Here is a 16,387-nt window from a genome sequence, read left to right as displayed (position 1 = left end):
TAAATCCGCTCAATCATTTAAACCCGACCCAACTAAATAATAACTCATAAGATTCCCTTATTCCCCCAATACGTAGGTATGAAGTTTGAGAGAATTGGAGGAATAAGAGGATCGTATGGGTTATTATTTAGTTGGGTCGGGTTTAAATGATTGAGCGGGTTTAAAAAAGGATTTCGGGTTATTTTGGGAGATAATTTCCTTCAAGCTAGGTGTATATTTGAAAACTTTAAGGACGGGAGATATATTTTTGATCTAACATAAATTTGAAGGATATTTTTAGTCCTTTTTTCAAAGTAGAAGGGTATTTTTGATCCTTTTCCCTATTTAAAATGCTGGTTGAAGTCTCAATACAGGCAAAAAAGTGGCCCACACCCGTTACTTAAACGTGCAGCCATCAACTAGTACTTAAATAGGGACAACTTTGACTACTGACAGCTTTGGAAAGTATAAATATTGAGTACTAGATAAAGTTCAAAAGTAATTCCCAGGCCCCAGTAGATTCACTGTGCATCTGAAAGTCCTGGATATCCTTCAGGTCTGTTCTCTTTCTCTCTCCTTGATCCATATCTACACAGCCTTCCATGTTTTTCTTCAGGTTTCATCATACTTTGCCCGTCCAACATAAATTTAGGTGTAACAATTCATTAAAATTCTAACAATGATTTATATGAATTCATAACTTTAAAAATATAATCTTTAATACTAAAAACCGTAAAGGTTGAACCATCAAGCTTAAATCTTGGATCTGCCTATGTGTTTCTTTAATTTTGCTTTCTGGTTTTTGATTTTTTGTTCGTTCGCATCTGTGGGGGATTGCTAGATTTTGGTTCATTTGTGTGAGATTTATCCTATGACATTTATATTACCGAAAAATACAAGTTTCCTTGAACAATTTAGCATGAGAGTATCTAACGTGGGTATTGATTTAGCCAGTGAATAATTCACTAATTATTGCTATAATTGACACTTGAAAATGACGGAATTTTCCTGTCTTTGCTTGTTTTATTTGTTTTTGGAGATTGGGAATTTGTACAAGACTGCTTTGTCTGTTTCTTTAGGTAGATGGGAAGCCAAATAAAAAGAAAGCAGATTCTTTTAATGGTTATTTCCATCTGGTGAATGGTAGCTTTATTGCATCTGAGGTTATGTGCACACACATCAATTAGGGATTCTGAATCTCTATCTTCATATGAAACTTACTTTTATGAAGTGGTTTGGTGAAATCTAGCTTCACTACCCATCAATCAAAGGCGTATGTAGCATATTATTATGGGTTTAATTGAACCCCTAACTTTCTACGCGGAGCATAAACTTATGTGTAAAAATTTACTAAAATTGTAATCTCTCTATCCCAATTTATGCGATACACTTTCCTTTTTAGTCTATCTCAAAAAGAATGATATATTTCTATGTTTAGAAATAATTTAGCTTAGGAATTTCTCTTTTACCCTTAATGAAATGATTTCCAACCACACAAATATCTATGGCTTGTTTTAGACCACAAGTGTCAAAAAGTCTTCCTTTCTTTCTTAAAACTCCGTGCCTAGTCGAACTAAATCATATAAATTGGTATGGAGGGAGTAATAAATAGTAGATATGAACCCATAATTTTAAAAATATAATGGGTTCAAAGTTCAATGCTAATAATCTTAAAATTGAACCCATAGAGTCTAAATCCTGGATCGGCCCTTGCCATCAATGCACAGTTTCTTCGACTCTGCTTGTGAGGCACCATTTAGTCGCCCAAGATTCCAACATTTATGAACTGATAAAGATACTTTTATTGGATTTTTTATCCATCCTAGCTGTGTGGGATAATGGTATTCATTGTTGTTGGGTTGAGTATTTCCTCTACTTTCTAGTTACTAGTTGAGAGACGCTGGTTGAACCAGGGTTTCAGTAACTAGTATATGTGGCATAGATTGAAAACCATGAGGTCTATGGTTTATTACCTAGCAATGGAAAAAGCACTAGGTGATTTCTTCCCATCTGTCCAAGCATTGGTGGACAGAGTTACTCGGTACCTGTGCTGGTGGGAGGCAGTAGGTATCGCGTGAAGTTAGTCGAGATGTGCGCAAATCTGGCCTGGACACCATGGTTATAAAAAAGTAGTATATATGGCATATTAGGTTGATGATGTTTAGATAGTTTATCACTTCAATCTAATTATGACTTATCCATTTACCTTGTTTTCTGTTTTCAATCGTTTGACTAAATTAAGCTCAGTCGGTGATGCTTTGTTGCTGTAGTTAGTTGGGAAAAAGGATAACTTAAAAGAATTTTAGAAGGAGAAAAAGTCTCAGATTGGTCGTCTTTCCCTTTCGGCATCAAAATTAGAAGGGCAGGAGAAAGAAGAATGAAATTCCACCACTGTTTATCCCTTATTGATGGCTTTGGAGCATAGTTATTATATCCGTCACTTTTTCTTTTGAGATTGGGATGTCAAGACGATACGTATGGGTAGTAGCTTAGGTCCTAGATATTCCCTTAGGAAAAACGTTACATCGAGGATTGACCATTTTTAAGTATAAGTTAAGATGAAGTTTGGCCCAAACATATGAATGCCGAACTGACTAATAAATTTTGTCCTCATATCGTTCTAGCACAATCCGTAGCTGCTCAAAACTCATAGAAGACTATCTAATCCTGCAAACAACTCTTCTAGGCTGTAATGAGTTTGATTTAGATGAGGAGCAAACCAAGAACTCACCTGATGTTATGCTTATGGACTAATCTGAGTCTGAGAATTTTAAGGGATGAGGTACTAAGAGAAACTTCAATCTAATATGTTATAATAATTTCAAATATAATCTAAGGTATAGACTAGTTGAGATCAAGAAGTGAAAACGAAGAGGTACCTAAGAATGAACTATCAATCTTCTTTGTCTTGATTGAAGAACTAAGACAAGAGGAACAATATTTCAATGGAACTCTAGGGAGCATTTGGAGAAAATTCAGCTAGATTGCTTTGTCAAGGAAGGAAGGGGGGTTTTAAAAAGTTTTCAGTTTAGTATCTTTCGAGCAAGGCAAGAAAAATTCAAGTCACATGATTAGGAAGATCAGTTTAATATACTATTAAAACTAAAAGAAGAAGATCTGTTCAATATTTTTCTTCAGCCTTACAATTTGTGTACTGCAAATTAGACTAACCATTTGTCCTGAATTAACTAGGGGCCTTTTCTTTTTCCTTTGATAAGGATGACCTAAATGGGGGGTCGCAACTTGTGCTTAGTGGGCTCACTCATCCAAGAAAATCATGGCTTGATTCTCATCTCAGAATCAATATTCAAATAACTTAACAATAACTTGAAGAAAACATAAGGCAATGTCACTCCAAAACTGGTCAAATGAATACAGAATGGAAAATGGATATACTGCAAATACAAGGAGCATAACTCTAAAGTATTAATATAAGATCATAACACAAAACATAGAAATGGAACCCACGAGTGGGACAAACACATGTGGTCTAATTAGAACTCTGTCCCTATAATTCTACTCATGACTTCCTTATATATAAAAAAGATCTTGTGACTTAAATCCCAGTCTCTATATCTGCACTGGTATTTGTATAAATGTAAGAGGGGTGAGTTCACTAACTCAATGAGTTGTGCCTAAATTAAAACATGATTGCGGCATGCTAGTTTGTAAACATGCTCAACTTATGAAAAATTCATATAAACATACATATATTACGTCATATCTTTTGTCATATACTCAAATAACTCATAATTCGTCTCTTTTCTGTCTTATACTTTTCTCTTATCATCTATAATCGACAACATCCTCGTCAGGTGGGGACATCGTATTAACTGAATTAGTGATCCAACCCGTTTTAAATTGGCGGGTTGGACGAGTAATTGCATTTTCTAATTCATTTTGACAGCACTAGTCTCGAGTAAATGCAAGGTTTTCAAAACTTCCATATTTGATACTGATCAAGCGTTTAGACTTTAATCATGCATAATCAGTTTTCAAATGATCCATTTTATCAAAACAACAGGGGTTGATCCATACTCGCCTTGACTTTGACGCAAACAGATCCAACTCTACTTGATAAACTTTGTGAAAGTTAGCTGCCTGGTTGGCAGTGATAGTTTACCATTTATTAAGCTGAACTAACACCTGCTAGTTCGTTCGTGACGAGTTTTGGAAATTTATAGGGCATCATTTGATACAGATGATGACTCCAAGTTTGAGCAACCCTCGTATAGAAGCTTATTGCTTACTTCTTAGAATAGCATGTGTATATTTTCCTGCCTAGGTTCATTGTCGGGGAAAAAAAAAAATTCCACCCCACCCTAGATTTACATGTTGCTTTACCCATTGGAGAACATTAATTATACATAAATGCTTTTAATATAGTTTTTCTTATTCATATCAGTGCACACTCTAAAAGGAATAATCTTTCTCTCGCTGTTTGCTTAGCAAACCCTAATGGCAGGTCTTTATGATGTGCCGTTAGCTCTATGATATAGAGCTAGAGCGCGCCTTCGGATAATTGTGTTGTTGTGCATAGGTTATGAATGTTCTGCGACAGGGATTGTTCAATATGCTTACTGGTGCCTGTTATAAGGTGATGTTCAAAAGGAATTATCCAACTCGATTAGAACTCAGAAGTTTGGGTTAAGGCATGGAACTTCTATTTCCGTAGAAGCATATAGCTGTTGTATTATTATAAAGCTTCTAAAACGTGTTTATGATTATCAATATCAATCCTTAAAATGAGTTCCATGTACGTGGAAAAAGTTCTTGATTGGCACTTATGATTTTCTGAGCTATAGCAAATATAACTGATATATACACACACTCTTCTGATTAGTATGAAGTCGTGAATACAATTGTCTTTGCAGAGCTCAACATAACGAAGAATATATTCATACACAATGGGGAATCAAGAGTCTGCCCTAAATGACACTCACAGTGATTATTATCACCATAGCCCAGATCGTGTAAGAAATCAAATTGGCTCCAATACTCAAGATCAGCCTACTACTTATGCAGAAAGCTCCGTGGATTCTAACTATCGAGCTCAAGTTACATCATATGCCGGAGGTTCAGATAGAGCGAACTACCAAAGGAGCCAGCAAGCCTCTTACATAGCTGATAACTATAAATCTTTAGATGAGGTTAATTTCCTAATTGCATGTTCATTCTTTCTAGCTTTTTATGTAGATTCACAGAACATCTCATGGTGGACAATGTGGGAACATTAGATGGCAATGAACAAAAAATCGCATGTTTGCATTGTTTTCCTTAACTTCAGATACCATCTTTTGTTTGCTTCAAGTAATTTAGAGATTCTTGCTCTTTGAATATTAACCTTTTCACCTCTAATAAATTATAATACTTGAACAAGACAAACAGTTTTGTTACTATTATCAACCATAAATCTTGTATCTCAACATTTGAAGCGACCAAATATCCTATGAAGTAATATACTGCCCTACTTTATTTAGTGAAAATATCTTATGTCGTAGAGGCTCCTCATATGCTTCCTAGAAGCTAAAATAGTTACGTCTCAAAATCAAATGCAATTGTGCATTGCACTTTCACAAGTGCTGCTGGAAATATTGAGCAATGTATTGTGTAACTTAGATCTTCCCTCAAGTCCAACCTAGAGAGCTGCTGGTCGTATTACATTATAATATCGTATTACATTATAATATGTAGACATTGCTATTTTCTATTTAATGTTATCACTCAAAATTGCTGAAGATAGGAATAGCCCACGCTAAACTTATAGTACTAGTATTCTGAAAGATGATCATTGGAAGCACTAGTTTCATTGTTTGACCATTTTCTCTAGTTAAAAACTTAGAATTGACAGATCATCTTATTATTAGGCAAAAAGTCAACAGTTCATGTGGAGTTTCTGTTTTTACTGCTTAACTTTGCTAATGAACTGTAGTAGCTGGACTTTTGAGCAATGTAATATATAAAGAGTGATACTTCTATGCCAGGTTGTTACCGCATTACGAGAAGCAGGCCTTGAATCGTCAAACTTGATTCTTGGCATTGATTTCACCAAAAGCAATGAATGGACAGGTGAACTACTTCATTCACTAGACTAATAGTGTTTGTATTTGTCTCAAGTTGTGGAAGCGATGGGTTGACAATTTTAAGGTTTTAGGGAAGTCTTCATTTAACAGGAGAAGCCTCCACTCAATTGGTCACACAGCTAACCCATACGAGCAAGCCATCTCTATAATTGGGCGAACTTTGTCTCCTTTTGATGAAGACAACATGATACCTTGTTTTGGATTTGGTGATGGTTAGTTTTTGTTTCTAACCCTTATCTTTTCACAAAATAATCAAGATGGTTTTGATTAGTCTGACCATGGGTTATTGTCTCTGTAAATTTTAGCAACCACACATGATCAACATGTGTTTAGCTTTTACCCTGATCGTCGCCCTTGCAATGGATTTGAGGAAGCTCTTGCAAGATATAAGGAAATTGTTCCTTATCTGAAATTATCAGGTTTGAGCTGAACACTGTTTTCATAATTTCCTTTAGTCAGTGGTTGGATAGTGTGTGGTTCATACAGTATTTGATATGATTGGCTGCATTTCTGAATCTTAAATTATTACTGGTGGCAACCATAATCATATAATGTCTCCTGTTGTTAAACTTAAACGCGAAACTCTCAAAAAAAGTAGGGATGATCTCATCCATCTTATCTTTTTCTTCATTGACAAAGTTTATACAGTGTTATGATAGTTTTAATGAACTCCTAATTTATAGTTAGAGCATCTCTTTACATTGTTGAAATACTGTTGAAAATCTTAGTGGAAAGGTGGAGGAACTAACTTTATGATTCTAATTTGCTTAGTGTTTTTTGGTACTCAGCTATTTATATATACTTAACTACATTTTACATGTACACGAGCAGCAACTGATGATTATGATCTTGTTATTTCCAATGATACATTAATTCTCTTAATACTATATTAACTCTTCTTATCTCTTACAGTAGTTCTTATATCATTTCCTATGCTGTATAAACTGTTAATATGTTCTCCAACATCTACATTAATTTTTGATATCATCCCCGACACTCTTCTTCAAACATGAGGTGTCTAATAGCTCTGAGTTTGCAAATTAGAGTGCCAAGAAAGTTACTGCTAAAGGAGTAATCACTAGAAAATGAACAGTCAGAAGAATAGTTCTTCAGAATGGTATATTGAATAGGGTAGTCGGAACAGTATCCCTAAATTTTGTCACTGTAAATAAAAATGACTTGCCCTGTCGCGAAGCTGATATGCTGTGGACACTACTGTGGGTCGATGAAACACGACTGAATCTGAGGATATGCTGTTTGCCAGCAAAGTTGTAGACTGCTTCTGACGTGTACAAGCATGCAAGTCGGATGTTTCCTTGACCAGACAACTGGCAATGTACAATGCTTACTGTGGTCAATCTACAGTGCTAACTTAGCTCTGACAGTGGGATGGCTCTATACTGACAGTGTGATGAATAGCGATGGTATGGCACATAATGGGCGATTACATGGTATGACTAGACTATGGGTGGGCGTTCGGTATTCGGTTCGGTATTTTCAAAGTTCGGGTTCGGTAATTGAAAGTATATACCAAATACCGAACTTTCAAACTTCGGTTCGGTACGGTATTTGGTAATACCATATTGAAGTCGAAGTCCACTGTATTAGAACGCAAGTATCCTATGCAAGGGGTCAATACATTGCAAGTATCATCAGACAACAAACTTTGGGGGGAATAATCAAACTTTTCATCCTAAAGAGCACTATATAAAACTAGATTAACACTTAATAAGAACGAGTCTAGTCAAGATTACTACAAAAAGAAGGAAGAAACGTAATTAGTAACAACAGCGACAGATTCTTAAAATAAATTGAGCAGAAACTGTATATCAAACTGGACAGAAGTTGCAGAATTGAAGACATTCTGGTAAGATCTTTAACAATCCTTAAGTTATTTCAATGACAAACGACAACCCAAACAGTAGCTACTTATCAATTCTTAGTCCAAGATCTCATAATACAGCAGCTTCTAACAACAAAAGAATAACAGTGTAGATAATTTTCAAAGCAGTACTCATACAAACACCAAATATTTTTCTTTCTGGGCACGAGTTTAAGAGTAGCAAAATCTACCGTGAAAAACCAAGTGAAAAATTAACCCTCAGGGGTTGGCCTGGTGGCAATTGACTTGAGCCTTGGGGTGCTCCCTTTCAAGGTCTCAAGTTCGAAACCCGCTGGGTGCAAACAATTTCTGAGGGCCATCGGACTGGGGAACCCTGAATTACCCGTGGTGCACTTGCGGGAAACTCCTTGCCGAGGGCCTGTGCACCCCCGGGATTAGTCGGGGCTCAAAGAGACTCAGACACCCGGTGCTTAATCAAAAAACCAAGTGAAAAATTCAAAAAAGAAAGAGAAGCAGGCCTTTGCTTAAATCAGTTGGCATGTTAAATAATCATTTACACTAGAAAAGGTCAATAAATATCAGCTGATGCACATTACAAGAACACAACTTTTTTTTTCAGAGTTGTACTTCACGTTCAACAAAAAATCAAAACCAACCAAAATAACAGCACAAAAAAGCTACATAAATCTCATTCAGAAACAACACTCGCAGTAACGAAAGATAAAAGCAAGAGTAGCAGAATGTGTAATGAAATCTGAAAATGAATTGCAAGGGAACTGCGAATGTAGTACATTAGAGCAATGGAGGTGTACCTTGAAATTGTAAAAGTGAGAATTAGGGTTGTTGCCTTATTGGAGGGATAGGAGCTCTTGTGTGTGTGTTAATAGGGAAATGAGAGCAGAGAATCTTTGGTGTCTTTGGTGTGAAGTGAAATGTGAAAAGATTAGGAATTTTAGGTCGATTAGGGTCTTTGGTGTCTAATGGCGTGAAGTGAACTGATGGGTAGGCCTATTGGGCTAGATATTAACTTAATAAAATGGGCCTTTATTTCGGTATTCAGTATTACCGAATTACCGAACGGTATAATTATAAATACCGAATACCGGCATCGAAATACTGAATATTTTACTTTTATTCCCGAAAGCCGAAATCCTGTAATAGCCGGTTCGGTTCGGTAATTCGGTTTTCGGTGTTTTATGCCCAGCCCTAATGACTAGGCCAGGGCATGGCAACTCACTCGAAATGACATGGTGTTGACTGGACGCTGGCAACTACGCCTCAGTCCCAAACAAGTTCGATTCGGTTATATGAATCTTTGCTAACCGTGTTTCACATTTAGATACAATGTTCCCCAGATTTTGCAAGACTTATAGGGGAGCTACAAATCTAACCAATCTAAACTAAACTGCAAAATTTATCTATATAACAACTATGAGATGTATGAACCTTATTTTCTGGAGAATTGAACCCAAGGCGTCGAAGTTCTTGGAGCCTTAACTTTAGTCTTGAACTAGGTCCGCCTCATTTTTTGCGTTTCTTTGTACTATTGCATCATGTGGTTGTTTATTATTATTATCCAATAAAAGTCCTTTATGAGATGCTCCTGTTTGAAAGCTATATCTGGATTTATGATTATCCTAACTCATCTGCAAAACATATAGGTCCAACTTCATTTGCCCCAATAGTCAATGCTGCAATTGATATAGTGGAAGCAAATAATGGGCAGTACCATGTCCTTGTCATTATTGCAGACGGACAGGTTCATATCTTCTTGGAAATAATTTGACTCCTTTGACTTCTTCCTTGCTTTCATCCCTAATTATTCGAAATTCTGGAAATAGGTAACAAGGCCCGTTGACACTCCCCCTGGAAGCCTTAGCCCTCAAGAACAGGCTACTATGAATTCTATTGTTGCTGCTAGGTAAACAGGTGACCTGTCTGGGAAATTGATTTATAGCGCCATTCTCCTGCCTGACTTGACATGCTTACATGCAGTGAATATCCTCTTTCAATTATTCTGGTCGGTGTTGGAGATGGCCCATGGGATGAAATGAAACGTTTTGATGATAACATTCCCCAACGGGCATTTGATAACTTTCAGGTATGACTGAAAGACTTTCTTTTGCTTTTGCTTCCATCTCTTTAGCATGTCTCGTTAAACCAAATATGCTTCACCTTTCATCTGTTCTAGATATTTTTGTTTTTTCATTTTGGATTTTACAGCTAGGATATTTGTGGCTGTGAGGCTTACCTTTCGTCCTTTTTCCTTTTGGCACTAACAGATCTAAGAGAAGTCATTATCTTACCATGTTATAATACCTCTCCTTTTATTTTTGACAAGCTCGAATTGCTGGTTCTCCTATTGTTTGATATCGACTACGAAACAATTGCTAACCTGGTGTGCAGTTTGTCTAGCATATCTGTCATAACAATTTCTATATAAAGACTGTATACCCTTTCCAATTGGAGGTTATCATTCTGTGATTGCTAGCTGGTTCACATATTCTAAACAGATACCACAAAAGTGACATATGTCAAATCTGAGGCATAAATTGTAGCTTATATTAGGGACTTTTTGCTCTATTTCTTCAAATGCTGCACCACATAACCTGTCTTCTAGAGGTTCCTATGCTTTTGTGAAGGATTTTGCTTCCAACTTCTAGGCGTGTTATTACTCTCTCCCCTCCACACCCTCACTCACCCAACTTCTCGTAGTTGTAAACCAATTGAAAAAGGGGAGTCTACTAAAAAAGAAGAGAAAGTAAAACAAAAAGCATCTTTGCAACCTCCTCTTCTCTTCATGCATATCTTTGTATCAGAAAACGTTTTGCTGCAATATTTCTGTCTGGCATTATAATCTGTTAAAAAAGATAGAATACAGTAACAAACTTCTTTTCCATAAGGGTGAGAATGGGAAGGTGCTAAAAAGGGAAAACCTTGGCAAAAGACTATGGAGGTTGGTAGCAAAGAGTGCGAGAAATATGGCATAGAAAAAGGGGATAGTGACAAGTGGCACAACCCAATGAGAGGACATCATGAAGCTACTAAATGATCTAGAAAAGGAGATAATTTGAGTGGTTGGTGATGGGAGTAAATTTCTATCTGGGTTAAACATTTGGGTGGAGTGGATTTGAAGCAGACTTCAGTAGATATATGCTCATTTTTTTTAATAAAAATTTAATGGTAGCTGAATTTATTAACAGAGGGAGGAACCATGGTTTTGGACTGCAAAGTTACGAGAAACTTGCAAGACTAGCAGTAGATGGGAGGATTGGTCTATAAATTTTCTTCATTCCTTAAATTTTCAAGAGGAAGACAAGGATTTGTGAGGAAATTCAATTGAAAGCAATATATGAAAAAAGGACTTGTGTTGGATTGCAGCTGGCAGGGTAATGCTGTGTCCATTTTCCCTTTTTAATCCTTTTTGTACATCATGTTTAAAATGTATGTGAGCTTCAAATTGTGAACTCAATAGTTCCTAGGTAAGTCACTTTTATTTTTGTTGGCCAATCATGGGCGTCGTTCTTGCTGCTGATTTGGTACTTTACGAGTTTACGGTCCTTGTGACTTCTAAGGAGGCCCATTCTCATCTGTTGCCTTGGAATTTTGCTATGAAGTCGTGGTTGGAGATGCTTAACATGTTCGGCACATGTTGGGCCATGCCAATTGGGTAAAGCAGTTGATGAGCTTTTAGAACGTTGGCTGATTCGGTGGGGCAGATTTCAACAGAAGGAAAGCATGGAGGCTAATCCCTCATGCTACAAAATGGACTGACTTTTTGGTTTTTTGTATAATTGCCCATTTTATAGATGATTAGGCTAGCTTTCTGGAAGGAAGTATTCTTGCACCGTCCTACCATTTGTAGCCTTCCTGTAGGGGATTATTTCTTCTTCTAGTGGTGGACGTCTTGATGCTAATCAACTTCAATTTTCCTAATTATTTGTGTACCCTGTTACAGTTCGTCAATTTTACACAAATCATGTCTGAGCGTTCAGAGATGGAAAAGAAGGAAACAGCCTTTGCTCTTGCCGCACTAATGGAAATTCCGATTCAGTACCGAGCCACACAACTTCTTCAATTCAGAGAGTGAGTAGCATCTATCTTTGTGAATATTCTTCTTGCAAGTTGAAAGCATCTACATGAAGCCTGACCTTTTCAAAACTTGTTATTTAGAAGCAAAAGAGGCCCTGGGGCAAGGCCACTTCCTCCTCCTCGTGAAGTAATTGATCATGACAATGCTGTCAAATCATTGCCACATGTGACAAGCTATGAACCTGTTGACTCTGAAACTGCAGAACAAGTAAGTGTTTATGTTATATGCTCTTCTTGTATAACTCATTCATAGAAGTCTGTTTCTTCGTTCTGTTCGTTTTTCTAAATAATGTTTTCCCTTTTCTAAGGTTTGTCCCATTTGCTTGACAAACCCAAAGGACATGGCTTTTGGATGCGGTCATTTGGTAAGTGATTATAGAAGTGACACTAAGCTACTGTCAGTGTTGAATTCTATCCAAGGCATACATGTTTACATGTGGCATTTGACCGCTATAGTTTCAGCTTTTAGTCTGTTATATGATTTCAGAATGTCTGAACGGCTACTTTTTTCTAGAATTGTACTGACATTATGCTGCTAAAATCAATTCATTTTCCATGAAGAATGGTGACAATAAGGATTTCTTCTTCGAAGGTAGACAAATGGTGGAAGTTAGTCGTCAGAGATATGCTTAGTTTGCAATTTGTTTTGCTATGCCCTATCCTAACCTTTAAAGGAAATTGGGAGATATTATCACTAAATAGTGAGGGTATCATTTTCTGGAATTCCTTACTAGCATTATTCAAAAGGAAAACAATCTTCAATATTGGCATTCTGACATTTTACATGGTGAAGGGGAGCCTTGGTGTAACTGGTAAAGTTGCTGCCATGTGACCAGGAGGTCACGGGTTCGAGCCGTGGAAATAGCCTCTTGCAGAAATGCAAGGTAAGGTTGCGTACAATAGACCCTTGTGGTCCGGCCCTTCCCTGGACCCCGCGCATAGCGGGAGCTTAGTGCACTAGGCTGACATTTTACATGGGGAAAAACCATTCACCTACATTTCTTACTTAATCACATATTCTACCAGAATAATACATCATACATGATGCTGCTGAAATGAGCAGAAAGAATTGAGATACTTGATATCTCTATTTACCATTTACTGCACCTACGGGTGGTTTTTCGTAACTACTGTTACCCTAATGACCTTATTCACTAAAAAGCATTCTTTTGAAGTTTGGACAATACGCACATGTAACCTTATGATTTAGGAAATTTGATGTGTGCCCTATTTGAACGATCAGAACGTTTAGCATCTTTTTGTGGTCACCTTGTAAGGTTACTTCATCATGAGCGATGATAGTTCTTGTGTTTTGTCCTTTCATTTGTCCTAGTGCTCATCCTGCCACTGATTCTCATGTTCTGGATGCTAATAGCGCCTATTATCTAATTTTTGCTATTAGCATTTGAATTTTAGATTACGTACAGCTCTTACTCTAGACAGGGAAATGGCTATTAAAATTCGTTCATTGTGTTTTCTGGATCAGACGTGCAAGGAATGTGGAGTCACATTAACATTGTGTCCTATATGCCGAGAGCCCATTAGAACTCGCATAAGACTGTACGGCTAGATATGCAAAACGATCTCCTCAACTACCTAAACTCTGCAGTTTCTCCAGGATGTCAACATAAAATGTTATTCCCGGGGGTGTAAACTTTCCTTGTTCCTTGGAGAAGAGCCCTCTGGTTGTTGTTATATGATAGATGACATGAAATATATCAAAACTGTAAATTAGCTGTAACCTATGTATAGCTTATCTGGAGTTCCTCACCTGTTATATTGTTTTTTGTTTATGCACATTTTTAGTACCTATCTAGCAATATGTACATAACTAAATGTATGATAGACTTGTATGTTGATTTTTTTGATATTCTTGTCATTGATGTTGTCACCTCTTCAGTTTGATGAAAACAAAATTACCATGCTAGTGAAAATCGACATAAATCTTTTGGCACAATAAATCCATGAGTAAACAATATTACTAGCTTATCACCCTGTCTGACTTTAATCAGCTTGCCCGCATAGCGTCTTTTTCGAGAGCAGGGGTCAGTGGCTAAGTGACTCGCAAGTCGGTCTTTTTGTATCGTGTCAAGAGAAATAACAAAGATAAGACTATTGCTTAAAGAGCTTTAATGTCGAATTGATCTTAAAATTGGATCTCAATAGTAGAAGGTTTGCAAGAATTTAGTTAAAACTGTTCATATCTATTGAACCAAGGGGAATCACAATAGAAATAACTGGTTGCTTTTGGTCTTTGAGTAATTAAGCATTGACAGTTTGAGTTTGCCTTCTGATTTTAACAACCAATTAATTGAATAATTCGATATTTCATGCATATTCTCAAAGCTTGCTATGAATTCCTTCAAAAAGTAAACTTCTGCCAAGTATGTTTTTTTCTTTTTGTGCGCGTGTGTGTGTGTGTGACTTTGTATGTCAACGGGGATTTCGTGTGATTTTGCTTTCAAGATTTCACATTAGTATTTAAGCGAATTCAAGAGATATTTAAGTCAGGTACACTTCCATTACGTTGTTTCATGAATATTATTCCTTCCCTCTCATTTCATTTGGCCTAATTTGATATGTTATGGAGTTTAAGAAAAAGAAAAAAAAATAACACTTTTAAAAGTTTGTGGTCTAAAATAAAATATAAAAATTAGTGTAGTTATAAATTATCTCATTAAGATATGTGAAGTATAGATTTATTTTTAATTATAAAAATGTAAATTTCCTTTTCGGAATTATTTAGAGAAAAATGTGATACATGTATTGGGACAGAGAGAGACCACATGTCCCCCACGGGACCAACTATTACCGGAATGTATATAGAAATTTGCATAGTTCAAGAGCAAATTTGCACATTTTCCGTCTTCCGTGTCATAATTTTGGGAATTATGCAATCAATGCCAACGGGTGCTCTTTCCAGTTCTATCCTCTCCAATTAAAAATAGCGTCTCAACCGGAAATATCCTAGAAACATTGACCGGAAAAAGGTTCATTTTTTTGGCGCGGATTGCCCTTCTTTTGAGGTGGTCTTTAAATTTTGTCTTGGCGCGGATTGCCCTTCTTTTGAGGTGGTCTTTAAATTTTGCCCCTCATATTTGTAGTCTTTAAGTTTTGCCCTTCACTTGAAAAGATGGACGAATACTTGAGGTTCTGGGTTCGAACTCCCATTCAGGCATAAAATAAAAAAATAATTTCGCAAGATAAGGCTAGGGGGCGTGTATGTCGGATCCGGCATAATTAAAAGTCTGCCGCATAAGGCAGAACTTTTCCTTAAGGCATAGTTTAGTTATGCCTTATGGAGCAGACTTTTAGTTAAGGCATAGCCAAAAGTATGCCCTATAAGGCAAAACTTTTCCTTAAGCCTTAAGACATAGACTTTGCCTTATAAGGCAAACTTTTAGTTATGCCTTAAGAAAAAGTTCCATCTTATGGGGCATACTTTTAGTTATGTCTTATGGGGCACACTTTTAGTTAAGGCATAACTAAAAATATGCCCCATAAGGCGAAACTTTTCCTTAAGGCATAACTAAAAGTTTGCATTGAAAAGTAAAAAAAATAAAAAAAAAATATACCTCAACTGCCCTTCCGGCAGAATTTTTAGTTAAGAGCACCAAAAGTACGCCGAAAAAGGAAATAAATTCAACTTCTGCCTAGTGAATTTTTTTTAAAATTTTTGATTGAGCGGAAATTCGAACCCGAAACCCATGAGTTTTAGGCGAAGGGCAAAACTTAAAAACCAGCAATTTGAGGGACAAAATTTAAAGACTACCCCAAAAGAAGGGAAATTCGCAAACAAGTTGACATACACAAGCAGAATGCACCATCTTAAACCAACCTTTGTTTCACCGAGGGGAAAAATGCTGAAGATATCAAATAACTCAACTTTTGATCACAAGTTTGTTAGTGTTATGATTTTAATGATGACAAATTGTTTTGTAGGTACTATACTCAAAGGATCAACCAAACACATTGGACAGACAAGCCCAATGGATAAAAAGAGTTCAATCGGCTGGATAGGAGTACAAGCCCAAGTCGGCTGCATGAGGAAAGTAATTCAAGGCACAAAGAAAATAAGCTACTATGTATTTTTGGAACAAGAATCAGACTTTACTCAATCAATCAAATCAGCACAATCATGGAAATTCAAGCATTAAATCAAATCTACTATACACGGAAACAAGTACCACTCCAACAAGGCAAATGGCGCATAAGGAAGGTAGTTGTACAACATTTATTACCTATCAATGACACACAAAGAAACAAGTATTTGCCAAAAGGGGATACCACAAGGAAACAAAGTTAAAGACAGAGTTTGTTTTTTCTTGGAAATTAGGGGTCCTAAAAATTCCAATTTCAAAGATCAAGGGTTTCATCTGGAAAAGAGCCT

At 36.6% G+C, this 16,387-nt stretch overlaps 1 protein-coding gene across 2 annotated transcripts; it reads left to right on the top strand.

Moving 5' to 3' along the window:
* Positions 1–427: 427 nt before the first annotated feature.
* Positions 428–13,876, top strand: LOC132051299 (E3 ubiquitin-protein ligase RGLG3). Of its 2 annotated transcripts, none has more exons than XM_059442499.1 (12): positions 428–535; positions 4,854–5,129; positions 5,964–6,048; positions 6,134–6,274; positions 6,368–6,481; positions 9,567–9,664; positions 9,747–9,826; positions 9,901–10,006; positions 11,864–11,991; positions 12,079–12,205; positions 12,306–12,362; positions 13,484–13,876. In XM_059442499.1, the coding sequence occupies exons 2-12, from the start codon at positions 4,887–4,889 to the stop codon at positions 13,565–13,567; spliced, it is 1,263 nt and encodes a 420-aa protein (XP_059298482.1). In that variant the 5' UTR covers positions 428–535; positions 4,854–4,886; the 3' UTR covers positions 13,568–13,876. The 2 variants fall into 2 exon arrangements, with proteins under 2 accessions (XP_059298482.1, XP_059298483.1); XM_059442500.1 differs by lacking the exon at positions 428–535 and adding an exon at positions 572–595.
* The last annotated feature ends 2,511 nt before the right edge of the window (positions 13,877–16,387 follow it).

This window comes from Lycium ferocissimum, chromosome 1 (assembly GCF_029784015.1).
Source record: "Lycium ferocissimum isolate CSIRO_LF1 chromosome 1, AGI_CSIRO_Lferr_CH_V1, whole genome shotgun sequence".
Classification (NCBI taxonomy): Eukaryota; Viridiplantae; Streptophyta; class Magnoliopsida; order Solanales; family Solanaceae; genus Lycium; species Lycium ferocissimum.
This window is presented reverse-complemented; position numbering and strand designations above follow the sequence as displayed.

Coding starts and splice junctions, on each gene's coding strand:
- LOC132051299 (XM_059442499.1), top strand. CDS start 4,887: ATGGGGAATCAAGAGTCTGCCCTAAATGACACTCACAGTGATTATTAT. Junction 6,482..9,566: donor TCCTTATCTGAAATTATCAG/GTTTGAGCTGAA, acceptor CAAAACATATAG/GTCCAACTTCATTTGCCCCA. Junction 12,206..12,305: donor ACTCTGAAACTGCAGAACAA/GTAAGTGTTTAT, acceptor CCCTTTTCTAAG/GTTTGTCCCATTTGCTTGAC.